The 24,218-nt window shown below is 45.6% G+C and overlaps 2 protein-coding genes across 2 annotated transcripts; both read left to right on the forward strand.

Moving 5' to 3' along the window:
* Window positions 1-2,808: 2,808 nt before the first annotated feature.
* On the forward strand, window positions 2,809-6,680 carry LOC121443194 (uncharacterized protein C2orf78 homolog; the record flags this gene model as incomplete). The annotated part of the gene is made up of 2 exons (XM_041644868.1): window positions 2,809-3,568; window positions 4,813-6,680. Coding segments are annotated over 2 exons (2,628 nt in total), but the record flags the coding sequence as incomplete, so codon positions are not given.
* A 1,137-nt stretch (window positions 6,681-7,817) lies between these two features.
* On the forward strand, window positions 7,818-23,944 carry LOC121443195 (uncharacterized protein C2orf78 homolog). The gene is made up of 3 exons (XM_041644869.1): window positions 7,818-7,829; window positions 20,118-20,346; window positions 22,077-23,944. Exons 1-3 carry the CDS (start codon window positions 7,818-7,820, stop codon window positions 23,942-23,944), a joined length of 2,109 nt encoding a protein of 702 aa, XP_041500803.1.
* The last annotated feature ends 274 nt before the right edge of the window (window positions 23,945-24,218 follow it).

Below are 24,218 nucleotides of genomic sequence, written 5' to 3' on the forward strand. Positions count from 1 at the left end.
TGGGACCGCAGCGTGTCTGTGTCTCCTTCCTAACCCCAAATCGCCCTGTGTCTCGCGTAATGTCTCCACTCTCTAACCCCACAGACAGACAAACAAGACAAAAAAGAATAACAGAAGCAACAAGAAGACAAGTGTCTTAGAGTTCATCAACATGCACACAGCACACTGAGCCCTGACCTTGCACATAGTCACAAAGGAACACTTTGATCTCTTCCTTGGGTCATGGACAGATGCTGATGGCACAAAAGCCAGACGCACTGCAATGGCGTATCACCTGAGTTCCCTCAACAGCAGTTCTCCCTCCTGCCCAAGACTACTCACTGTATGTAAGTGTAGGCTGATGGGACACTTTCTGTTGGAAGGTGACGCATCATGTGTACATTACACACCACTTCATCAGTGAACCTTATGAGAGCACTGCCATGATAGCCTAGGCTAAACGCCATGGGAAGTGGCACGTCCATGCCATGACTGCCTCTTTCACTAGCCCACACCTCAGCCTCCATGGCTACTGTTGGTCTCCTGGCATCTTCTCCAACCAATCCCATCTTCTAGTTAGGAATCGAACCTTCCCATTGGCTGTTGCCTCATTTATGACATCATTCTCCCTCCAACCCTACCAGCACCTGGTAGAATCTTGGTGTTTCCATGGTGATGACTGTAAACAACTTTGGATCATCACAGGTCCAGGTGACCAGTGACCAGTGAGTGCTGTCTGATACTGGACACACTTGCCACTGAGGTCTGCTGATCAGAAAAAGCCGACCGATCATCTTGCTCCATTGTACTTTGGATTGCTGATCCTCTCCCCTTGACCATGTCAGGTAAGGATAGAGACTTTAAAACATGTGATCTTCTCCATTGACTTTTACTATACTAGTAAATCTTTGCTGAATGTGGATAGTATTGATGTTGATATAGATATCTAGATTTGAATGTCACATTTAGCTTTGGTTCTTACTAAGTAGGTGATTTTAGACAAAAAGTTTATTCTCAAGTGTTTTCCATCCGCCTCAAGGAGTGAACAGTGTCACTATGCTTGGGTCCTGTACTGTTGGGTTTTCAGAAGAAAGTGAAGAGGGAATAAAATCAGGCTCTTTTGGATGGTATTAAACTACAGAGACACGGGAACATGAACAAGGCACGCAGAGATCTAGCACTCCACACCACTAATGAGACAGTCTCCCCCCACTACTGTTTCCAGTCTTAGTTTAAAATTCAGGGCGACTCTAACAGTATTGGTCACACCACGGATGGTGGCACACAACTATAATCACAACACAGAGAGAACTGGGTGGGATGGAGATCAGTTCAAGTCTGACATGCTCTACACTGGCCTCTCTCCATACTCACCAAATGAATATTGACTATGGACAAAATGGCGACTGCCATGTTGTGCAGTCACTTGGACTTCCCTGGATTAAACATGGAGAGTGGAAGAGAATAAGAGGACTGTGGAATCTGAGAAGGCAGTTGTTGTACTGAAATTAATATTGACAGTGTTGCTGGAAGGACAGACCCACAGGAAGTCAGGGAAGGGGGCAAACACAGTACGGGTCTAGAAAGTATATAAATATATGAAGGCACACTGCAGAGGGGACCCTGGTGGTCCACAATGGTAGTTTAGAACACAATGTTGAAGACGACCACAGATTATAATCAAAACAGACAAGGCATTGTCATTTCCCAAGCCATGTTTAACCAAACGTACTGTTCAGATTAGTCTATACAAAGGTTCCCTGGCACATATAGAAAGAATATCCTGATCTGGTCCCTGGCTCTTACACTCCATCCAGACCACTTTCTGCCCAGTTCCCCATGTCTCATGTGCACTGGTGGTGTTGGATAGGATCAACTGAAGCTGCGAAGTCCAGTCAGTTAGAGTCTGACCATGGCAACTGACACGCTGTTGTGAGGGGGGATTCTCACACGGATTCCCCCTTAGAAGAGATAAAAAAACTAAGTTACTGAGGAGCTGTTAAGAAAACAATTTAATCAACAGATATTAAATTGAGAAGCAATCATATTCAGAGATGAACCCCATAAAACATTAGCAGTCTCAAGAGGACACACTAAACTGGTGCAAACAAGAAGAAATGTTGTCAGTAGGTTGTATTTCTGAAATCATATTTGAATAATGCTTAAAAGTTATAAGATTATAAGAGATCCTCAATTACACAAGAAATGCAAGGGGAAAAAAGAGAGAGGGGGCAGGAATAATTACCTCAATTTGGTACACATTTGTTAAACATCATTTCAGAAAAAAACTCAATAAAATAGAGATTGGCCTGGTGGACATGGCAGGGGCTCCAGCACCAGCACTTTAGAGGCAGAAGCAGACCTGTCTGTGTGATTTCAAAGCCAGACTGATCAACGTAGAGTGAGTTTAGGTCACTCTATACTGTAAGATCTGCAGAGAACAGGACAAAGTTCCAGGTATGGAATATGCCTATGGGTCTCTTCCCAATAATAACCTCTGTTGTAGAATATATTTGCGAGGAAGTGTCCCAACAGGCATTATTATATTACAATCAGGGAAAAGGAGCATCGTGTCTAGATCTGAGTGAGGATTAAGCCAGATTGACCAGGATTTCCATGCCCACACAGGAAAAAGCAGACAGTTCATCTCGTGATTGTCATCCTTCATAGCCCCACCGATCAATCTTAACCCACTTGCTTGGCATATGTAAGGGAACATAGATGCTAGACTCTCCCACTCAGTACAACCTGGAGATAACACAGTCCCTCCCAGGGGGTAGAAAGCCTCCATCTCAACTTTTTCCAACTCTCTTCTTGCTTCCTACAGAAAATTGCCAAAGTGCACCTTTCACTGGGACAGAATGTGCTCTGCAGCCCTCTGTGCCTGTGCTGAGGAATGCCACACCCTCAGCAGGAACTGTGTGCAATTTCTACGGGGTCTGCACCCCAGCTGTGAGCTCAGCATGGCTCCTGTCATCAGACTCCAGCACATGCTGCCAGCAGCTCATGGACAGTGCCTGTCTTTACCAACGAGCTGGCACGACCATGCTGACTGAGCCAACTGACCAGAACCAGATCTCTACTTCGACATTTTCCTATCCAGGTGTTCTCCACTGGGATCTCAGAGAAAGCACCACCAGAAGGGAAGCTCCATTCCTGGATGCCCCTGTAACTGTCATTGACCAGAATACCACCCCCTCGTCTAGGTCTATAACAGCCCAGTGTGACAATACTTTCCATATCAATGCATTACCGCCATCCTATCCAACACTGTCTGCCTGCCTTGTAGAGGCAACGCCATCAAATCTACCAGATCAACGATATATCCTGGCACCTTGCTACCTGGATGGAAGTCAGGTCTATTACAATGACCAGAACAGCCTGGGTCCTCCGATGGCTGAAGAATTCTGGCAGTGCCTGCAGGCCTATGGCTCTGTGTCCTGCTCTGGGAATCAGGCTTCCTCTCTGCACCCAGGGATGGTGATGGCACTACAGGAGATTCAGCCAATGAACATCCAAACACCTCTCTCCACCTGTCCCATCTACTGGCCCACATCTGCTCAAACCATGCCAGACACCAGTCTTCAAGGTGAGTAAAGTCAGGAAGGGAGGTGTGAGATCAGCCCTCAGAGGAGACACAGCTCTACCTTTCAGAAGTGGATGTCCACACAGAGGAAGAATGGGAGTCCTGACATGTAGGCTGTGGCTCAGGCTCATTACCCCTAAATTCAGTCTCTATAATGAGAGAGAATACAGGAAAGTGAGTGACATTCAACCTTCATTAAGACATGTCCAAGGACCACACCACAGGAACGCATTTCACTGCCAAGGCTAATCAGGCCCATGCAGCAGCTCACTAAAATCACCTCCTTCCTAATCTATGTCTCCAGATTCTAGATGACATCGAGAATTTTATCTGTTCTTGTACAACTAAGTTTCCCCTGAGTTGAAGCTAGTATCCAGAGAAATGGAACCCTGAATCTGACCTGGAGGAAGTCTTCTCCCACACTCCAAGTGTCTGCTGTGACATTCTCTAACACTTAAGCTCTAGTGACAGTCTGCTTTGACCTGTGTAATATTGATAAGCAGGGTTGAAGCATCTCACCCTATCTGTCACGATCAACCTCTCTCTTTTTCTCTGTCTCTTTTCCTCCTCTACATCTCTCTTCCACTTTCTCTTTTTCTTTTACTCTTTCTTTCTGAATCTTCAGCAGTGACCCAAGGCCAAGACTATGTAGACATGTTCTCTGTTACAAAGTTGATGCTCAAAGCTTTCGCAGTCTTACATTTTGACATCACTAACAAAAATTCTGTGAAACGTGAACCTTAAGGAATGTCATGGCTTTTGAACCGCTTGCCTTTCAGAATTGAGGAACTGATATGGATACCTAAACCCAAATAAAAATCCAGGCTTCAGGGGCCATATGAGTAATACAATGAACAGAAAGAAACTGGTGGAGATGAGTAAGATTAGGAAACAGTGAGCAACACAACCTGTCTCGGAGCAAACTCCCAAGGCAATGAGAGGCACTGTTTCAAAGGAAAATGGGGGAGAAAGGGAAGAGCGCACACCAAGGAATTCTGCCACCTCCCCATGATCACTAAGCATGTACACACCACACAAACACAAGAGAAAACGTGATCTCACACGGTCATGAGAAACAAATGAGTAGTTACTATGTGTCTCCAAAGAGGGCTGCTTTCCCTGCTCCTCCAGCAGAGCTCATAGCAATGCCTGCAACACTGCTGCAGGAGCCTCAGTGCTCAGGTGCACTGAAAGCGGGGGTAGCATCTCACTTACCAGGCACTGACTTCGAACTTCCTCTTTTTCAGTGGTGGAGAGGGAGACAACCCTGGGGTTGACACCTTCAGGGCAGACACTGTGTCTGCTGCAGAGTCCAGACCTCGGCAATGCCTGCACCCAGGATGCCCAGATGAAGACAGCACCTGTCAGTGGGAACAGGTCATTAATTGCCCTCATGCACAGTCCTTCTGAATTCCTGGCCTTGCCTCCAGCCCCAAGCCTGGAAAAGACACAGAAGAACAATGCAGATGAGATGAATGCTGAGCAATCAACACCTCTGGATTCCTATGAGGGCACAAAATGTAACCAAGACGCATCACCCCTCCCTTCAGCATACCCTGGCATGCAGCAGCCCTTGAACTACAGTGATGTTGGGAGCCTGAGGCAGAAGCTAGCTTCTCAAAATGCCACTTTGGGAAACAGTAGCCTTGGTCTGGAAGACCCTGAGGCTCTGCAGAGTGTCATGGAGTCTAGCAATGACTTTGCAGACATGACTACTCTGGTGGCAGATATTCACCTTCCCCAACTCTTAAACTTCAACACTGGCCTTGACCAAATGGAAGATCACACAGCAAGCCAAACCAAAGACTCCAAAGACATCAGGAGGGACCAGGCCCAGTCACGCACCAGCATCTTTAATGGACTATCTGAACTGGGCATCAAGAAAAACCAGAAAGTCTCTGATGTGTTTCATGGAGCTCTTCAGGCCAGAACCCATCACGAGGATATGCTGAAGGAAGATGATCCTGGAACCATAGACAACACGGCCAACCACGTGCAGAGCAAATCTCAGATATTTGTACCCAAGAGGCCCAGCGTAGCAAGGGCACAGGGGAAAGAAAAGGCCAAGGACACCAGAGGAAACAGCTCCAAGAAAACAGAGGAGCTGAAGCCATCAAGTCACAGAGTCAAGGCAGAAGAGAAGCCCGCCATCCCAAAGACCAAGAGGAAGAGGAATCCACCTGAGCTCAGCCATGACAGCTTTAAGAAGCCTCGAACTCACCTCGGCATGCACATGCTGGCGTCTGTGCAGGTCTTTCACCCACTGGGGAAGAAGAGTGAGAGGAAAACTGGCGTCTCCTCCTCCCGGGCTCTGCTGAACTTGAGCAGCAACAAAGATCCCAGGACAGGCCCAACCGCCACATCCCTGGGAGATGCGCCCCGTGAGGGTCGAGGCCCTGGTAGAATCCCGGGCAATGCTCAGAGAACAGAGAGCAGTGCTCCCAAGCGGTGTCCATCTCTGTGCCTGGATGAGCTGTCCCCAGCTGGGAAGGTCAAATTAGTACCTCTGCCTTTCCTAGCCCTGGACAAGCCTCAAGACAGACCTGTTTCCAGAAAGCTTCACTGCCTGGCTTCGCACAGGCCCACTACAGCTTACCCAGTGAGGTCTCAATCCCACACTGCTAGGCAACCCAAACTCAAGTCATCCCAACCAGCTCCTGCCAGCACATCACTGATGGCCTCTGACAAGTCGGCTCTGCCAGTTGCCACCAGTGCCACACGTCCAATTAGAAGCAAGCCCATCCAGTCTTGCCCTGGGCCTCAACCGCCTGCCTCTTTGCCTGCACCCTACAGAGCATCATCTCACACTTCACTCCACAGGGAGCCTCTTTCTTTTGCCACAAACAAGACCCTAGATCCTCCCCAGCCTCAATCCCAATACCTGCGGCAAGATTTCAGCCACTTACCAATTCCTTGGAAGAAAGTCAACATTCCGGGGCCAGTCATCTCACAGCCTATCACTGAAGAGCAGAGGCCAGAGAGGGAGGCCATGAAGAGGCGGGCTCAACAGGAGAGAGAGAATGCTGCCAAGTGTACCTCTCTGGGAAAACCACAGCTTTTCCTTCAGAGGGAGAAAGATATGGAAATTTCGAGATATTATGGCTATGCAGTGTAAGTGCTGCCCAAACCTTTGGGACACAACGCTATTCATCACACACAGGTAAGATGTAGATACACATAGATATTCATGCATACATGAAGTTTAGAGGCTTAGCTGAATGTGTAGATATGTAGATACATACATAGTAATGCAGAATAATATTTAGATATATGCATATATGTGAAGGGAAAGAAATAGTTTATAAATTTATAAATACTTGAAGACATTATAAGTGACTGTAGAAACTTAAGACTGCGATTTTATCCATGAGTATATAGAGAGGGCTTTGATGTCTTCCTTAGAACTTTACTATTATTAATTTATGTTTCCTAATTATGTAATAATACATGTGACATAGATACAACATATGCTATAAGTCAGTGGTACTACTTATTTAATGTTAAAGCTGTAGCAAAAAGCTCTAGTGGCAATAAGATTATTTTCCTGGAATTTAATTTTCAGGATTCTAGGATGATGTGGGAGTCCCCTCTGTATGCTGTGAATATGTTTTATTACCACTGGTCATTAATGAGTAAATCTGTTTCAGCCAATGACTGAGCAGGTCAAAGCCATGTAGGAAATTCGAACTGAGATGTAGAGAGAAAGCAGGCAAACTCAAAGAGATGCCATGTAGCTGCCGAAGGAGAAAGATGCCTGAATGCCCGAACATTGCCAATAGGTCACAGACTCACGGTGATAACAGGTTAATATTACTTGGCTTTATTAAGATGTTAGAGTTAGCCAGGAATATGCTGGGGTCATTGGCCGAACAGTACTGTAATTAATGTGGTTTCTGTCTGATTATTCACGTCAGAGTTACTGAACATGGTAAGTTTCCTAGAGTGCATACTGTAAAGTGAACACACTACTGCTGTCGCCACATCTCCTCCCATTTCAAACCTCAAACACGAGCCCTTTAGACATCAGTACTCTGCCTGCATTTCATGATATGAAACATAGGGTCCATGTGTGCATAATCAAGATCCTACCTTGAAAGAAATTCTACAAGGCGGAGTATCTTTCTGAGATGGGTTGATTTGGATTACTGGGTTTGTCTCAAATTGTATCAATCTTTGAAATTATCCATTTAACATGTTTGTTTTTCGTGTGTGTGTGTGTGTGTGTGTGTGTGTGTGTGTGTGTGTCGTCCACATGAACTACTGCGTAACAAATGTATGGAGTGCCCAGAGAGGCCAAACCTGGGCATCAGTTCTCTGGAGTCTGTAATTAAGAGAGACTGAAAACCATCATGAGGTGCTCTGAATTCTACCTGGGGATTCTGCGAGAAAATCAAGTGTTCTTCTCTAAGGAGCCATCTCATCGAACCCGAGTTGAGTACACATAATGGACTGACATTTGATCGCCTGATATTTTCCTCCATCCTGACCTGTCCCTGAATCTTAACCTCCTTGCACTATTCTGTGCTCTAACTGTTTCAGAGGTTGTAACACATTGTCCTCTGAGGCATATGGCATTAACCTTGTATGGGGTGACACATAAGAAATAGAATTAATTTATATATAAGTTTAGTTTCTTGAGACAATGTTTCTCTTCATATCACTGAATATTTGGGAACTGACCTCGCTAATCAGGCTAGCCTTGAAATCACAAAGATCTGCCTGACACTGCCTTTGTAATGCCTTTGCCTGTGTCCCTGCCTCAAGAGTGCTGGGACTAAAGGAATGCACCAAAATCCCAGGTGAAAGCACCTTCCTTTCTGTATATGTGGGTCACCGATTTCCCCACCATGATTATGTGAGGATGTATGTTAGCAACAGTACATTTTTGATAGCTACCAAAAGTCACAGAGGCTGAACTGCTTGCGCTTACAACTGTAATTCAACACAAGTTCATTGTTCTGAAAAATTGCTACTCAAACAGAGATCATAGGAACGCCTTCCCCATCACTATAAGGGCCTAAGTGGAGAGGGCACAGAAGGAGGGGAGCATCTCACTTACCAGTCACTAACTTCTTCCTTGACTCTTTTTCAGTGTTGGAGAAGGGGGTGTCCCTGGGACTGACACCTCAGGACAGACAGTCCATCAGTTGCAGTCCACAATGTTGCTAGTATTCCACCCTGGATTCACAGATGAGGATGCCACCTGTTGATAGGGACAGGTCATTGACTGCCCCTATCCAAAGGTCTCCCAAATTCCTGGCCTTGCCAACAGCTCTCATCCTAGGCGGAAAAAAAAGAAAACAATGTGAATTAGACGACAGCCAATCTATCAATGCTTAAGGATCCCTTAAAGGCACACAGGAAACCTAGTCCCATCACTTCTCCCTTTAGCACACCCCAACTTGCAGCACACGCTGTGCTTTACTGACACTAACACCCTGAGGCAGAAGCTTGCTGTTGACCATGTCTCCTTGCTAAGCAGCACCTTTGGCCATCATGAGCCTGGCACATGCACACTGTGATGGTCTCCAGCATAGACTTTGCTGACATGACTACACCGGGGCCAGATATTCACCTTCCACAATTTTTCAAATAACTCAATGTATTAAACATATTCAGAGATGCACAGCATCCTTATCCAAAGACTCCATAGTCATCAGGAGGGAATAAGCTGGGGCTCATGAGCAAGACAAAACCAAGAGGACCAGAGAAAACAGCTTCAAGAAAACAGAGGAGCTGAAGCAGTTTAGGAAGAGTCAAGTCAGAAGAGAAGCACACCATCCCAGGAACAAAAGGAAGAGGAATCCACCTGTGCTCAGCCACCACAGCTTTAAGAAGCCTCGAACCCACCCCAGCATGCACACGCGGGAGTCCGGTAAGGGCTTTCACCTCTTTTGGGGGAAGTGAGAGAAGAAAACTGGCCTCCCCTGAACTCTGTCAACTCTTCCTGCTACTCTGTACTCTATTATTACAAGAGTTTATTGAATTTTGATCTCTGGGGAAGTGGCATTGGATATTCGCAGGGTGACCTTTATTCACTTTCTTTTAGTTCCTTGAGAGAGACTTCTCTCCAAAGCACTATATGTCCTGGTAATAACATCATAGACCAGGTTAGCCTTGAACTCAGTGATCTGCTAGACTCTGCCTCTGCCGCTTCCTCTGTCTTTTGAGTCCCTGCCTCAAGAGTGCTGCGACTAAAGATGTGCTTCAACAATGCAGGTAGAATCAAGATTCTTTCTGTACATGTGGATCACCAGGTTTCCCAGCATGATTTGATGAAGAGTCCATGTGTAGGCAAGGCGATTCTTGCTACTGACCTAAAATCACAAGAGACTTAACTGAATGTATTGACTTAGCTGTATGTATTTACAACTGCAACTCAACTCAGATTCTTTTTTCTGACAGTACCTTTGTTTCACTTGTTGGCTGGACTTCTGACAATGCCTATCTACTTCCAGATAGTACAACATCTGGATTTGACTCAAGGAATGTATTCAACCTGTCCCTAGATATTTATGGTGTTTGTATTTTCTCAATAGGTAATCCCCAGCTACTGTGTAGACACAATACTGTCCATTCTAACAAAGCCTATTTGCTGTCCAGAGTCACTGGTCTAGATAAATATAACACAGCCAGCCGGAAAGGATCCCACAACCTGTATCCAAGCATCCTGACAGGGGCACGATTGACTACAAGAGAATGAAGGAAAGCAATAGTTTAGGGAGGTCTCTTGTTTGATCACTCTCTCTGTGTTTTTTAACTACAGAATTTGGGACTCCGTGATTCTACTGGGCTTCACTGTACTCCTCAGAAAAACAGAAAGGCATTTGAATGGATATACATTCATGTTAAGATGATTATTTTAATCTTTATGTTTTCAAATTAAGTGTCTGGTAGAATAACACTTGTTGAACAAAGCTCAGGAATTATTTTACATATTAAAGCAATTAACAAAAAGATGTACTGAATTCTTCTCATGGACTTTAAGTCTCATTGTACTATTTATTCAATGAACAGATTTTATTCTGTATATTGTATACTGACAACAGCACTCAGTTCCCACCACCTGGCCATTCCTTAGCTCTCACCAAATATCTTAGGCAATGTTCTTCTGCTTTATACTACTGCTTACAATTTCATGAATGTCTATATGTAGAGATGTGTCACCAAGGATCCACATAGTGAGACAGGATAAGAAGATGTTTCTGTGGGACTGGATACATTTGGTACAATATAATTATCTCGAGTTCCAAGGATTCTCCTGCAATCACCTTGACTGCATTCATTGTTTTTACTGTAACCAGTTCCACTGTGTGCAGACGTCACGTATTTCTTATCATTTGCTCTGCTACTGGACACCAAGTTCAGGCCCTAACACAGGTATCCGAATCCTGAACAAACTGCAATGTACAGCAATGTGCAGAGCAATAACCCATCCAACGCCTTGGAACAGCATGGACAGGAGGAGTGGTAGACCTGGTTTGGTGTTTAAAGACACTGTATACTGAAATACACAGAGGGTACAATACTTCACATTACACCCACCAACTGATCTCCTGCTCCTACGGAAGCAATACTTGCAAGTCCCCAACTTTCAGATAACTCTCCACTTCTTATATTCTGTACCATCTAGAAAGATCAAGTCCAACTGATCTTAGCTAAAATATCTCGATGGGATAGTCATTTTATTCTAGGGTAAAACACCAGGCTACACTACTCTACCTGACTGCATTAGCTCTTACACTGCATTCCTGCTTGCATGACAGCCCCTGATATTTGGATGGACTGCATTGTACATGATCCATTTTGGCATAAGAGGCAATCATCTCACCACAACAGCAGCCACAGCCACTGAGTATCAGCAGCCAAAACTTTTACAGTTTTTCCATCAGCACCAAAAGCACACAGAAAAGGAAGTCGAGAAAGGAGACAGACTGGAGCAGTTCCATCAACACTTGCAGCTACACTAATCTCACGCAGAAGCACAAAGGTTTAGAAGGGAAATACAAAGGCCCATCCATTCCCTTCAATAAAGCAGTAGGAGTTCCCTTCCCACTGTGACCTGTGATCCTCTGAGTCACAGGAGATTCTGTTGTGCATCACGGTACAACATAAAAATTCCCTTCTATGAAAGCCAGCCTGCTAGCAGGAAGGGAGATTACAGTTCAGTCCAAGTCTGACTTCTAGATATCCTACATCTGAAACAGAGGGACGGGACAATCATCTACTTCTTACTCATACCAAATAAAAGGATCCAAAGAGCTTCATCTTTTGGGAGGTCTTGAAGAGTTTCTTGACCGACATCTCCTGAGTCTTAAGATCATTTCTGGGACATAGAATATAGCAGGCATATGGCTTCAGTGAGTGCCACATTTCCACTCATTCAGGGTCCCATTTCTCAACTTCTCTAACTTACTTTTGCTCTCCTTGGAGATGCAATCCATAATTTTCAGGCACTGTGACGATACCACGGTACCACCGACGATAAGAAATGTTTCGTACACATGTGAGCAGGCTCTGTGCAGACCTGCCAATGCCAATTCTATCAGGGGATAGCCTTTGTGCAAAGTCACACACTAAGCAGATTCTCTAAATAGGGAGGGCAGTCTATTCCACTGCAGCTTGCAAAGATCCCCTCTCATGGAATTTTGTAATCTAGATAATACAACAAGTCCCTTCAGCTCCTAGTTTTCAGGATTCTCATGGGGCCAGGGCACATCATAACAGCTCTTACGCATCTGGTAGTATCAAACCAATCTCTTTACACTGACTCAAAGACAAGAACATGGCCATCATATACCCATCCACATGAATGCAGTGTTGAATTTACTTGAGTGTATTATTGAACACAGCATGGTCTGTGTTTTAGTTTGCTCTCACCTATATACTTGGCACAACTAAGAGTTTTGTCATTTTGAGTTAAAGACTTCAGGAGTTCATTGACAGGGTATGTGGATTTTAGTTAATTTCTTTCATAAAATGCAGTCAGCGTGAGTAATGTCACCTAACAATGTACATTCCTACAGAATGGGAGAACAAACACCTTCTCACCCAAGTCAACAGTAATGATCTTGTGGGATTACCCACGTTACTTGAAAGTGAAGGAATGTTGGGTTACAAGCACTGGGCATCATTTTTATATGTAGATGTGTAAAATAAAGCAAAAACTCACATGGATATGGTATATGGGACAGGAAATCAAAGTCCCTAGGGCTCTTTCATTAATGGAAGCCAGCAACACAGCTATGTAAAGTGCTCCCCTAGTAATGGGGCAAGGCACAAGAAAGACATCAGAGATCACCCACAATGCACTATTCCATTGACACCTCTGGACCATGTTATTAATGGGAACCCCAAAATTGAATAATAATGAACAAATTGGTCAGAAAAATGCTTACTTTGCGATGCTACTTGGAGCACAACTGAGATACAACAGAGGGGCAATAGTGACGACTTCAAGTACCAATGCACACACTCCTATTTAGCTTATATAGCATAAAACAAACCAGGATCCGAAGGAAAGAGGATAGTTCAATTCAGTGGTTGCCTCCCGGAAGTAGCCTCTCAGACTGATTGTGAAACATGATCTTTTTTTTTGAATATTTATTTATTATGTATACAATATTCTGTCTGTGTGTATGCCTGCAGGCCAGAAGAGGGCACCAGACCCCATTACCCATGGTTTTGAGCCATCACGTGGTTGCTGGGAATTGAACTCAGGACCTTTGGAAGTCAGCAGGCAATGCTCTTAACCTCTGAGCCATCTCTCCAGCCCCTGGAACATGATCTTTATCATTAAATGACAGAGAAGGACCTAGTCTATGCTCGGCAATACTATACAAACACAGTGGAACTTGGAATATATAAGAATGTTGGCTGAGCAAATCTAAAGAGTGCCAGGAAGGAGAAATCCCCTGTGGTCTCTGATTTACCTCTTACCTCAATGTACTGCCTTGGTCTCCTGTTCTGGATTGCTTAAACAATGGTCTGTAAAGCATAACATGAAAGACACTTGATCCTGCACCAAGTTAGCTGAGATTTCTCTGTTTAGGTCTGTATCTCATTTTTTAATTGGGTTATTTGAAATGTTGATGTCTAATTTCTTGAGTTCTTTACATATTTTGGAGATCAGTCCTTTGTCTGATGTGGGGTTGGTGAAGATCTTTTCCCATTCAGTAGGCTGCCTTTGTCTCTTATTGACTGTGTCCTTTGCTTTACAGAAGTTTCTCAGTTTCAGGAAGCTCCATGTATTAATTGTTGCTCTCAGGGTCTGTGCTACTGGGGTAATATTTAGGAAGTGGTCTCACGTGTCCATGCATTGAAGACTACTTCCCACTTTCTCTTCTATTAGGTTCTGTGTGGTCAGATTTATATTAAGATCCATTTAGACTTGAGTTTAGTGCATGGGGATAGATATGAATGTTCAACATCCTTAGCAGTCAGGGAAATGAAAATCAAAATAACTCTGAGATACCATCCTACACCTGTCAGAAAGACTAAGATCAAAAACACCAACGATGCTTATGCTGGAGAGGATGTGGAATAAGGAGAATACTCATCCATTGCTGGTGGGAAAGAAAACTTGTACAAACACTTTGGAAATCAGTATGGTGGTTTCTCAGAAAATTGGCCATCAACCTACCTCAGAATCCAGCAATGCCACTCCTAGGCATATTCCCAAAAGATATTCAATCATACTCTAAAGACGTTTGTTTGACTATGTTCATAGCAGCATTATTTGTAATAGCCAGAACATGGAAACAACCTCAACCAATGAATGACATCTTGAAATTTGCATGCAAAAGGGTGGAACTAGAAAACACCATCCTGAGTGAGGTAACCCAGACCCAAACAGATGAATATGGTATGTACTCACTATGTATGTATGTAAATAAGTGGATACTAGCTATAAACAAAGGATATTGAGGCTATATTTCATAATCCTAGTGAAGTTAAGGAACAAGGTGAACCCTAAGAAAAACGTATATAGATCCACCTGGGAAGGGGAAATAGCCAAGATCACCTGACAAAATTGGGAACATCGGTGTAGAGGGGAGAATGGAGGATGGAAAGGGAAGAGGAAAGTAGAAGGGGAGGGGTGAGGAGAACTTGAGGGAATAGGATAGTCTAGATGGAGGAAGGTCAGAGATGAGAGCAAGGAAAGAGATATTTTGATTGAGGGAGCCATTATGGGACTAGTATGAAACCTTGGCTCTAGAGAAATTCCCAGGAATCCAAAAGGATGACCCCAGCTAAGACTCTAAGCAACAGAGGAGAGGGTGCCCGAACTGGCCTTGCCCTGTGAACAAACTGATGAATATTTTAAATATCACCATAGAACCTTCATCCAGCAATTGATGGAAACAGAGGCAAAGACCTGCATCAGAGCACGGACCTGAGCTTCCAAAGTCCAGTTAAAGAATGGGAGGAGTAAGAATATGAGCAAAGAGGTCAAGACCATGATGGGGACACCCACTGAAACAGTCTACCTGAGCTAATGGGAGCTCACCAAATCCAGCCATACTGGGAAGGAACAAGAAGCTAATAAGAAGGTGAACCCAAAGAAAAACATATAGTTATCCTCCTGGATATTGGGAGTAGACAAGATTGCCGGGCAAAAAACTGGGATCTTGGGAGTGGGGTGGGATGGGGGTAAAGGGAGATGGGGAGAGAAAAGTGAGAAGGGGAGGATGGGGGGTACTTGGGGGAATGGGATGGTTGGTATACAGGAAGGGTGGATATGGGAGCAGGGAAGTATATATCTTAATTAAGGGAGGGATCTTAGGGTTGGCAAGAGACTTGAACTAAAGGGGCTCCCAGGTGCCCAGGGAAATGTCCCCCGATTAGTTCCTTGGGCAGCTGAGGATAGGGAACCTGAAATGGCCCTATCCTATAGCCATACTGATGAATATCTTGCATATCACCATAGAACCTTCTTCTGGCGATGGATGGAGATAGACACAGAGACCCACATTGGAGCACCGGAATGAGCTCCCAAGGTCCCAATGAGGAGCAGAAGGAGGGAGAACATGAGCAAGGAAGTCAGGACCGCGAGAAGTGCACCCACCCACTGAGACAGTGGGGCTGATCTATTGGGAGCTCACCAAGGCCAGCTGGACTGGGACTGAAAAAGCATGGGATAAAACCGGACTCTCTGAACATGGTGGACAATGAGGGCTGATGAAAAGCCAAGGACGATGGCACTGGGTTTTGATCCTACTGCATGTACTGGCTTTGTGGGAGCCTAGCCAGTTTGGATGCTCACCTTCCTAGACCTGGATGGATGGGGGAGACCTTGGACTTCCCACAGGGCAGGGAACCCTGACTGCTCTTCAGACTGGAGAGGGAGGGGGAGAGAAGTGGGGGGACTGGGAGGGAAATGGAAGGCTGGGAGGAGGCAGAAATGTTTTTTTTTCCATAAAGAAATAAATAAATAAAAAGAAAATGTAACACCCGATTTTGTGTTACACCCTCGGTACAGTTCGCGAGCCACTGTACCGAACGCGAGTCCAGCAAGAGCATGGAGATTGAAAAGAACAACACACAGAGACCAGTGTCATTCAAAGGAAGATCAGCCAAATGCCATTTATTCAGACTTGGGGAGATCTTTATGTTCCTAACTACTGCACAAGCATCTCTGCCCAGGCAGGTGGGAAATGACCATATTAACAAAGGAGTAAATGCCCTGCAGCTAATCACCAGGCAGGGCAGGGAGAGCACAGAAACACACAGGAAGCTTAGTTAGCTGATCATAAACTGTCCCCAGGAATAGGGGGACCAGGACCCTACAAGAAAAGCCAAAACAAAAAGAAAAATAATAAAAGAATAAAGAAAAGAAAAAAAAGAATAGGACCAAACTAGTCCCTCTGAAAGTCGTTGCCAGTTGCATGGCTGGGGCAGACTGAGGGGCCACTGACAATAGCACCAGAATTTATCCCTACTGCTTGGGCTGGCATCTTGGGAACCCATTCTCTTTGGATGTATACCTTGCTCAGCTTAGATATAGTAGGGAGGGCCTTGGACTTTCCACAAACCAATGTGCATTACCCTCTCTGAGGACTGGATAAGGGTTGTGTGGGAGGATGTGAGGAGGGACTGGGAGAAGGGAAGAAGTGGTAACTTGGATTGGTAATTTTTTAAAACATAATCAATTAAAAACCATTCAGAGTAGCTGAGTCTAGGCAGCACAACAGCAACAAGAGACTGAAAAGGGGAACAGTTGTATCCATGCCCACCTTCAGCCATTAGGTTGCCTGTTCCTACCAGCAGCATCCAAATAAAAGCATCTTCATGATACTCAGTGGACCACTGATCTGGAAGATCAAAGTGGCATCACCCATGAGTGTAATGATGATGGGTCAGGCTGGTCCAAGAGTAAAAACATACAAAGAAGGGATGAAAGAATACGAGAGAGTTGTCAGTCCAGCATGGGCCAGCACAGAATAAGGAAGGACTGTAGGAGAAGCTGTTCTTCCTTTTGGAGACTACAGCTCCCAGCATCCCCCTGGACTGGAAGCCCCAAAAGCACAGGGCATTTCTTCCAGACGCCTGTGAGTTCCCCGTTAAAAACAGGGGTCACCACTAGCTCTCTCTCTCTCTCTCTCTCTCTCTCTCTCTCTCTCTCTCTGCCCTTCTCTCCTTTCATCTCTGCACACCTGTCCCTTACTTGTTGTTACCCCCCCATTAAAGTGCACCCACGTGGGACCGCAGCGTGTCTGTGTCTCCTTCCTAACCCCAAATCGCCCTGTGTCTCGCGTAATGTCTCCACTCTCTAACCCCACAGACAGACAAACAAGACAAAAAAGAATAACAGAAGCAACAAGAAGACAAGTGTCTTAGAGTTCATCAACATGCACACAGCACACTGAGCCCTGACCTTGCACATAGTCACAAAGGAACACTTTGATCTCTTCCTTGGGTCATGGACAGATGCTGATGGCACAAAAGCCAGACGCACTGCAATGGCGTATCACCTGAGTTCCCTCAACAGCAGTTCTCCCTCCTGCCCAAGACTACTCACTGTATGTAAGTGTAGGCTGATGGGACACTTTCTGTTGGAAGGTGACGCATCATGTGTACATTACACACCACTTCATCAGTGAACCTTATGAGAGCACTGCCATGATAGCCTAGGCTAAACGCCATGGGAAGTGGCACGTCCATGCCATGACTGCCTCTTTCACTAGCCCACACCTCAGCCTCCATGGCTACTGTTGGTCTCCTGGCATCTTCTCCAACCAATCCCATCTTCTAGTTAGGAATCGAACCTTCCCATTGGCTGTTGCCTCATTTATGACATCATTCTCCCTCCAACCCTACCAGCACCTGGTAGAATCTTGGTGTTTCCATGGTGATGACTGTAAACAACTTTGGATCATCACAGGTCCAGGTGACCAGTGACCAGTGAGTGCTGTCTGATACTGGACACACTTGCCACTGAGGTCTGCTGATCAGAAAAAGCCGACCGATCATCTTGCTCCATTGTACTTTGGATTGCTGATCCTCTCCCCTTGACCATGTCAGGTAAGGATAGAGACTTTAAAACATGTGATCTTCTCCATTGACTTTTACTATACTAGTAAATCTTTGCTGAATGTGGATAGTATTGATGTTGATATAGATATCTAGATTTGAATGTCACATTTAGCTTTGGTTCTTACTAAGTAGGTGATTTTAGACAAAAAGTTTATTCTCAAGTGTTTTCCATCCGCCTCAAGGAGTGAACAGTGTCACTATGCTTGGGTCCTGTACTGTTGGGTTTTCAGAAGAAAGTGAAGAGGGAATAAAATCAGGCTCTTTTGGATGGTATTAAACTACAGAGACACGGGAACATGAACAAGGCACGCAGAGATCTAGCACTCCACACCACTAATGAGACAGTCTCCCCCCACTACTGTTTCCAGTCTTAGTTTAAAATTCAGGGCGACTCTAACAGTATTGGTCACACCACGGATGGTGGCACACAACTATAATCACAACACAGAGAGAACTGGGTGGGATGGAGATCAGTTCAAGTCTGACATGCTCTACACTGGCCTCTCTCCATACTCACCAAATGAATATTGACTATGGACAAAATGGCGACTGCCATGTTGTGCAGTCACTTGGACTTCCCTGGATTAAACATGGAGAGTGGAAGAGAATAAGAGGACTGTGGAATCTGAGAAGGCAGTTGTTGTACTGAAATTAATATTGACAGTGTTGCTGGAAGGACAGACCCACAGGAAGTCAGGGAAGGGGGCAAACACAGTACGGGTCTAGAAAGTATATAAATATATGAAGGCACACTGCAGAGGGGACCCTGGTGGTCCACAATGGTAGTTTAGAACACAATGTTGAAGACGACCACAGATTATAATCAAAACAGACAAGGCATTGTCATTTCCCAAGCCATGTTTAACCAAACGTACTGTTCAGATTAGTCTATACAAAGGTTCCCTGGCACATATAGAAAGAATATCCTGATCTGGTCCCTGGCTCTTACACTCCATCCAGACCACTTTCTGCCCAGTTCCCCATGTCTCATGTGCACTGGTGGTGTTGGATAGGATCAACTGAAGCTGCGAAGTCCAGTCAGTTAGAGTCTGACCATGGCAACTGACACGCTGTTGTGAGGGGGGATTCTCACACGGATTCCCCCTTAGAAGAGATAAAAAAACTAAGTTACTGAGGAGCTGTTAAGAAAACAATTTAATCAACAGATATTAAATTGAGAAGCAATCATATTCAGAGATGAACCCCATAAAACATTAGCAGTCTCAAGAGGACACACTAAACTGGTGCAAACAAGAAGAAATGTTGTCAGTAGGTTGTATTTCTGAAATCATATTTGAATAATGCTTAAAAGTTATAAGATTATAAGAGATCCTCAATTACACAAGAAATGCAAGGGGAAAAAAGAGAGAGGGGGCAGGAATAATTACCTCAATTTGGTACACATTTGTTAAACATCATTTCAGAAAAAAACTCAATAAAATAGAGATTGGCCTGGTGGACATGGCAGGGGCTCCAGCACCAGCACTTTAGAGGCAGAAGCAGACCTGTCTGTGTGATTTCAAAGCCAGACTGATCAACGTAGAGTGAGTTTAGGTCACTCTATACTGTAAGATCTGCAGAGAACAGGACAAAGTTCCAGGTATGGAATATGCCTATGGGTCTCTTCCCAATAATAACCTCTGTTGTAGAATATATTTGCGAGGAAGTGTCCCAACAGGCATTATTATATTACAATCAGGGAAAAGGAGCATCGTGTCTAGATCTGAGTGAGGATTAAGCCAGATTGACCAGGATTTCCATGCCCACACAGGAAAAAGCAGACAGTTCATCTCGTGATTGTCATCCTTCATAGCCCCACCGATCAATCTTAACCCACTTGCTTGGCATATGTAAGGGAACATAGATGCTAGACTCTCCCACTCAGTACAACCTGGAGATAACACAGTCCCTCCCAGGGGGTAGAAAGCCTCCATCTCAACTTTTTCCAACTCTCTTCTTGCTTCCTACAGAAAATTGCCAAAGTGCACCTTTCACTGGGACAGAATGTGCTCTGCAGCCCTCTGTGCCTGTGCTGAGGAATGCCACACCCTCAGCAGGAACTGTGTGCAATTTCTACGGGGTCTGCACCCCAGCTGTGAGCTCAGCATGGCTCCTGTCATCAGACTCCAGCACATGCTGCCAGCAGCTCATGGACAGTGCCTGTCTTTACCAACGAGCTGGCACGACCATGCTGACTGAGCCAACTGACCAGAACCAGATCTCTACTTCGACATTTTCCTATCCAGGTGTTCTCCACTGGGATCTCAGAGAAAGCACCACCAGAAGGGAAGCTCCATTCCTGGATGCCCCTGTAACTGTCATTGACCAGAATACCACCCCCTCGTCTAGGTCTATAACAGCCCAGTGTGACAATACTTTCCATATCAATGCATTACCGCCATCCTATCCAACACTGTCTGCCTGCCTTGTAGAGGCAACGCCATCAAATCTACCAGATCAACGATATATCCTGGCACCTTGCTACCTGGATGGAAGTCAGGTCTATTACAATGACCAGAACAGCCTGGGTCCTCCGATGGCTGAAGAATTCTGGCAGTGCCTGCAGGCCTATGGCTCTGTGTCCTGCTCTGGGAATCAGGCTTCCTCTCTGCACCCAGGGATGGTGATGGCACTACAGGAGATTCAGCCAATGAACATCCAAACACCTCTCTCCACCTGTCCCATCTACTGGCCCACATCTGCTCAAACCATGCCAGACACCAGTCTTCAAGGTGAGTAAAGTCAGGAAGGGAGGTGTGAGATCAGCCCTCAGAGGAGACACAGCTCTACCTTTCAGAAGTGGATGTCCACACAGAGGAAGAATGGGAGTCCTGACATGTAGGCTGTGGCTCAGGCTCATTACCCCTAAATTCAGTCTCTATAATGAGAGAGAATACAGGAAAGTGAGTGACATTCAACCTTCATTAAGACATGTCCAAGGACCACACCACAGGAACGCATTTCACTGCCAAGGCTAATCAGGCCCATGCAGCAGCTCACTAAAATCACCTCCTTCCTAATCTATGTCTCCAGATTCTAGATGACATCGAGAATTTTATCTGTTCTTGTACAACTAAGTTTCCCCTGAGTTGAAGCTAGTATCCAGAGAAATGGAACCCTGAATCTGACCTGGAGGAAGTCTTCTCCCACACTCCAAGTGTCTGCTGTGACATTCTCTAACACTTAAGCTCTAGTGACAGTCTGCTTTGACCTGTGTAATATTGATAAGCAGGGTTGAAGCATCTCACCCTATCTGTCACGATCAACCTCTCTCTTTTTCTCTGTCTCTTTTCCTCCTCTACATCTCTCTTCCACTTTCTCTTTTTCTTTTACTCTTTCTTTCTGAATCTTCAGCAGTGACCCAAGGCCAAGACTATGTAGACATGTTCTCTGTTACAAAGTTGATGCTCAAAGCTTTCGCAGTCTTACATTTTGACATCACTAACAAAAATTCTGTGAAACGTGAACCTTAAGGAATGTCATGGCTTTTGAACCGCTTGCCTTTCAGAATTGAGGAACTGATATGGATACCTAAACCCAAATAAAAATCCAGGCTTCAGGGGCCATATGAGTAATACAATGAACAGAAAGAAACTGGTGGAGATGAGTAAGATTAGGAAACAGTGAGCAACACAACCTGTCTCGGAGCAAACTCCCAAGGCAATGAGAGGCACTGTTTCAAAGGAAAATGGGGGAGAAAGGGAAGAGCGCACACCAAGGAATTCTGCCACCTCCCCATGATCACTAAGCATGTACACACCACACAAACACAAGAGAAAACGTGATCTCACACGGTCATGAGAAACAAATGAGTAGTTACTATGTGTCTCCAAAGAGGGCTGCTTTCCCTGCTCCTCCAGCAGAGCTCATAGCAATGCCTGCAACACTGCTGCAGGAGCCTCAGTGCTCAGGTGCACTGAAAGCGGGGGTAGCATCTCACTTACCAGGCACTGACTTCGAACTTCCTCTTTTTCAGTGGTGGAGAGGGAGACAACCCTGGGGTTGACACCTTCAGGGCAGACACTGTGTCTGCTGCAGAGTCCAGACCTCGGCAATGCCTGCACCCAGGATGCCCAGATGAAGACAGCACCTGTCAGTGGGAACAGGTCATTAATTGCCCTCATGCACAGTCCTTCTGAATTCCTGGCCTTGCCTCCAGCCCCAAGCCTGGAAAAGACACAGAAGAACAATGCAGATGAGATGAATGCTGAGCAATCAACACCTCTGGATTCCTATGAGGGCACAAAATGTAACCAAGACGCATCACCCCTCCCTTCAGCATACCCTGGCATGCAGCAGCCCTTGAACTACAGTGATGTTGGGAGCCTGAGGCAGAAGCTAGCTTCTCAAAATGCCACTTTGGGAAACAGTAGCCTTGGTCTGGAAGACCCTGAGGCTCTGCAGAGTGTCATGGAGTCTAGCAATGACTTTGCAGACATGACTACTCTGGTGGCAGATATTCACCTTCCCCAACTCTTAAACTTCAACACTGGCCTTGACCAAATGGAAGATCACACAGCAAGCCAAACCAAAGACTCCAAAGACATCAGGAGGGACCAGGCCCAGTCACGCACCAGCATCTTTAATGGACTATCTGAACTGGGCATCAAGAAAAACCAGAAAGTCTCTGATGTGTTTCATGGAGCTCTTCAGGCCAGAACCCATCACGAGGATATGCTGAAGGAAGATGATCCTGGAACCATAGACAACACGGCCAACCACGTGCAGAGCAAATCTCAGATATTTGTACCCAAGAGGCCCAGCGTAGCAAGGGCACAGGGGAAAGAAAAGGCCAAGGACACCAGAGGAAACAGCTCCAAGAAAACAGAGGAGCTGAAGCCATCAAGTCACAGAGTCAAGGCAGAAGAGAAGCCCGCCATCCCAAAGACCAAGAGGAAGAGGAATCCACCTGAGCTCAGCCATGACAGCTTTAAGAAGCCTCGAACTCACCTCGGCATGCACATGCTGGTGTCTGTGCAGGTCTTTCACCCACTGGGGAAGAAGAGTGAGAGGAAAACTGGCGTCTCCTCCTCCCGGGCTCTGCTGAACTTGAGCAGCAACAAAGATCCCAGGACAGGCCCAACCGCCACATCCCTGGGAGATGCGCCCCGTGAGGGTCGAGGCCCTGGTAGAATCCCGGGCAATGCTCAGAGAACAGAGAGCAGTGCTCCCAAGCGGTGTCCATCTCTGTGCCTGGATGAGCTGTCCCCAGCTGGGAAGGTCAAATTAGTACCTCTGCCTTTCCTAGCCCTGGACAAGCCTCAAGACAGACCTGTTTCCAGAAAGCTTCACTGCCTGGCTTCGCACAGGCCCACTACAGCTTACCCAGTGAGGTCTCAATCCCACACTGCTAGGCAACCCAAACTCAAGTCATCCCAACCAGCTCCTGCCAGCACATCACTGATGGCCTCTGACAAGTCGGCTCTGCCAGTTGCCACCAGTGCCACACGTCCAATTAGAAGCAAGCCCATCCAGTCTTGCCCTGGGCCTCAACCGCCTGCCTCTTTGCCTGCACCCTACAGAGCATCATCTCACACTTCACTCCACAGGGAGCCTCTTTCTTTTGCCACAAACAAGACCCTAGATCCTCCCCAGCCTCAATCCCAATACCTGCGGCAAGATTTCAGCCACTTACCAATTCCTTGGAAGAAAGTCAACATTCCGGGGCCAGTCATCTCACAGCCTATCACTGAAGAGCAGAGGCCAGAGAGGGAGGCCATGAAGAGGCGGGCTCAACAGGAGAGAGAGAATGCTGCCAAGTGTACCTCTCTGGGAAAACCACAGCTTTTCCTTCAGAGGGAGAAAGATATGGAAATTTCGAGATATTATGGCTATGCAGTGTAAGTGCTGCCCAAACCTTTGGGACACAACGCTATTCATCACACACAGGTAAGATGTAGATACACATAGATATTCATGCATACATGAAGTTTAGAGGCTTAGCTGAATGTGTAGATATGTAGATACATACATAGTAATGCAGAATAATATTTAGATATATGCATATATGTGAAGGGAAAGAAATAGTTTATAAATTTATAAATACTTGAAGACATTATAAGTGACTGTAGAAACTTAAGACTGCGATTTTATCCATGAGTATATAGAGAGGGCTTTG

The sequence above is a fragment of the Microtus oregoni genome, unplaced genomic scaffold (genome assembly GCF_018167655.1).
Source record: "Microtus oregoni isolate MIOR12 unplaced genomic scaffold, Mior012 000102F_ref0000329, whole genome shotgun sequence".
NCBI classification, from domain to species: domain Eukaryota; kingdom Metazoa; phylum Chordata; class Mammalia; order Rodentia; family Cricetidae; genus Microtus; species Microtus oregoni.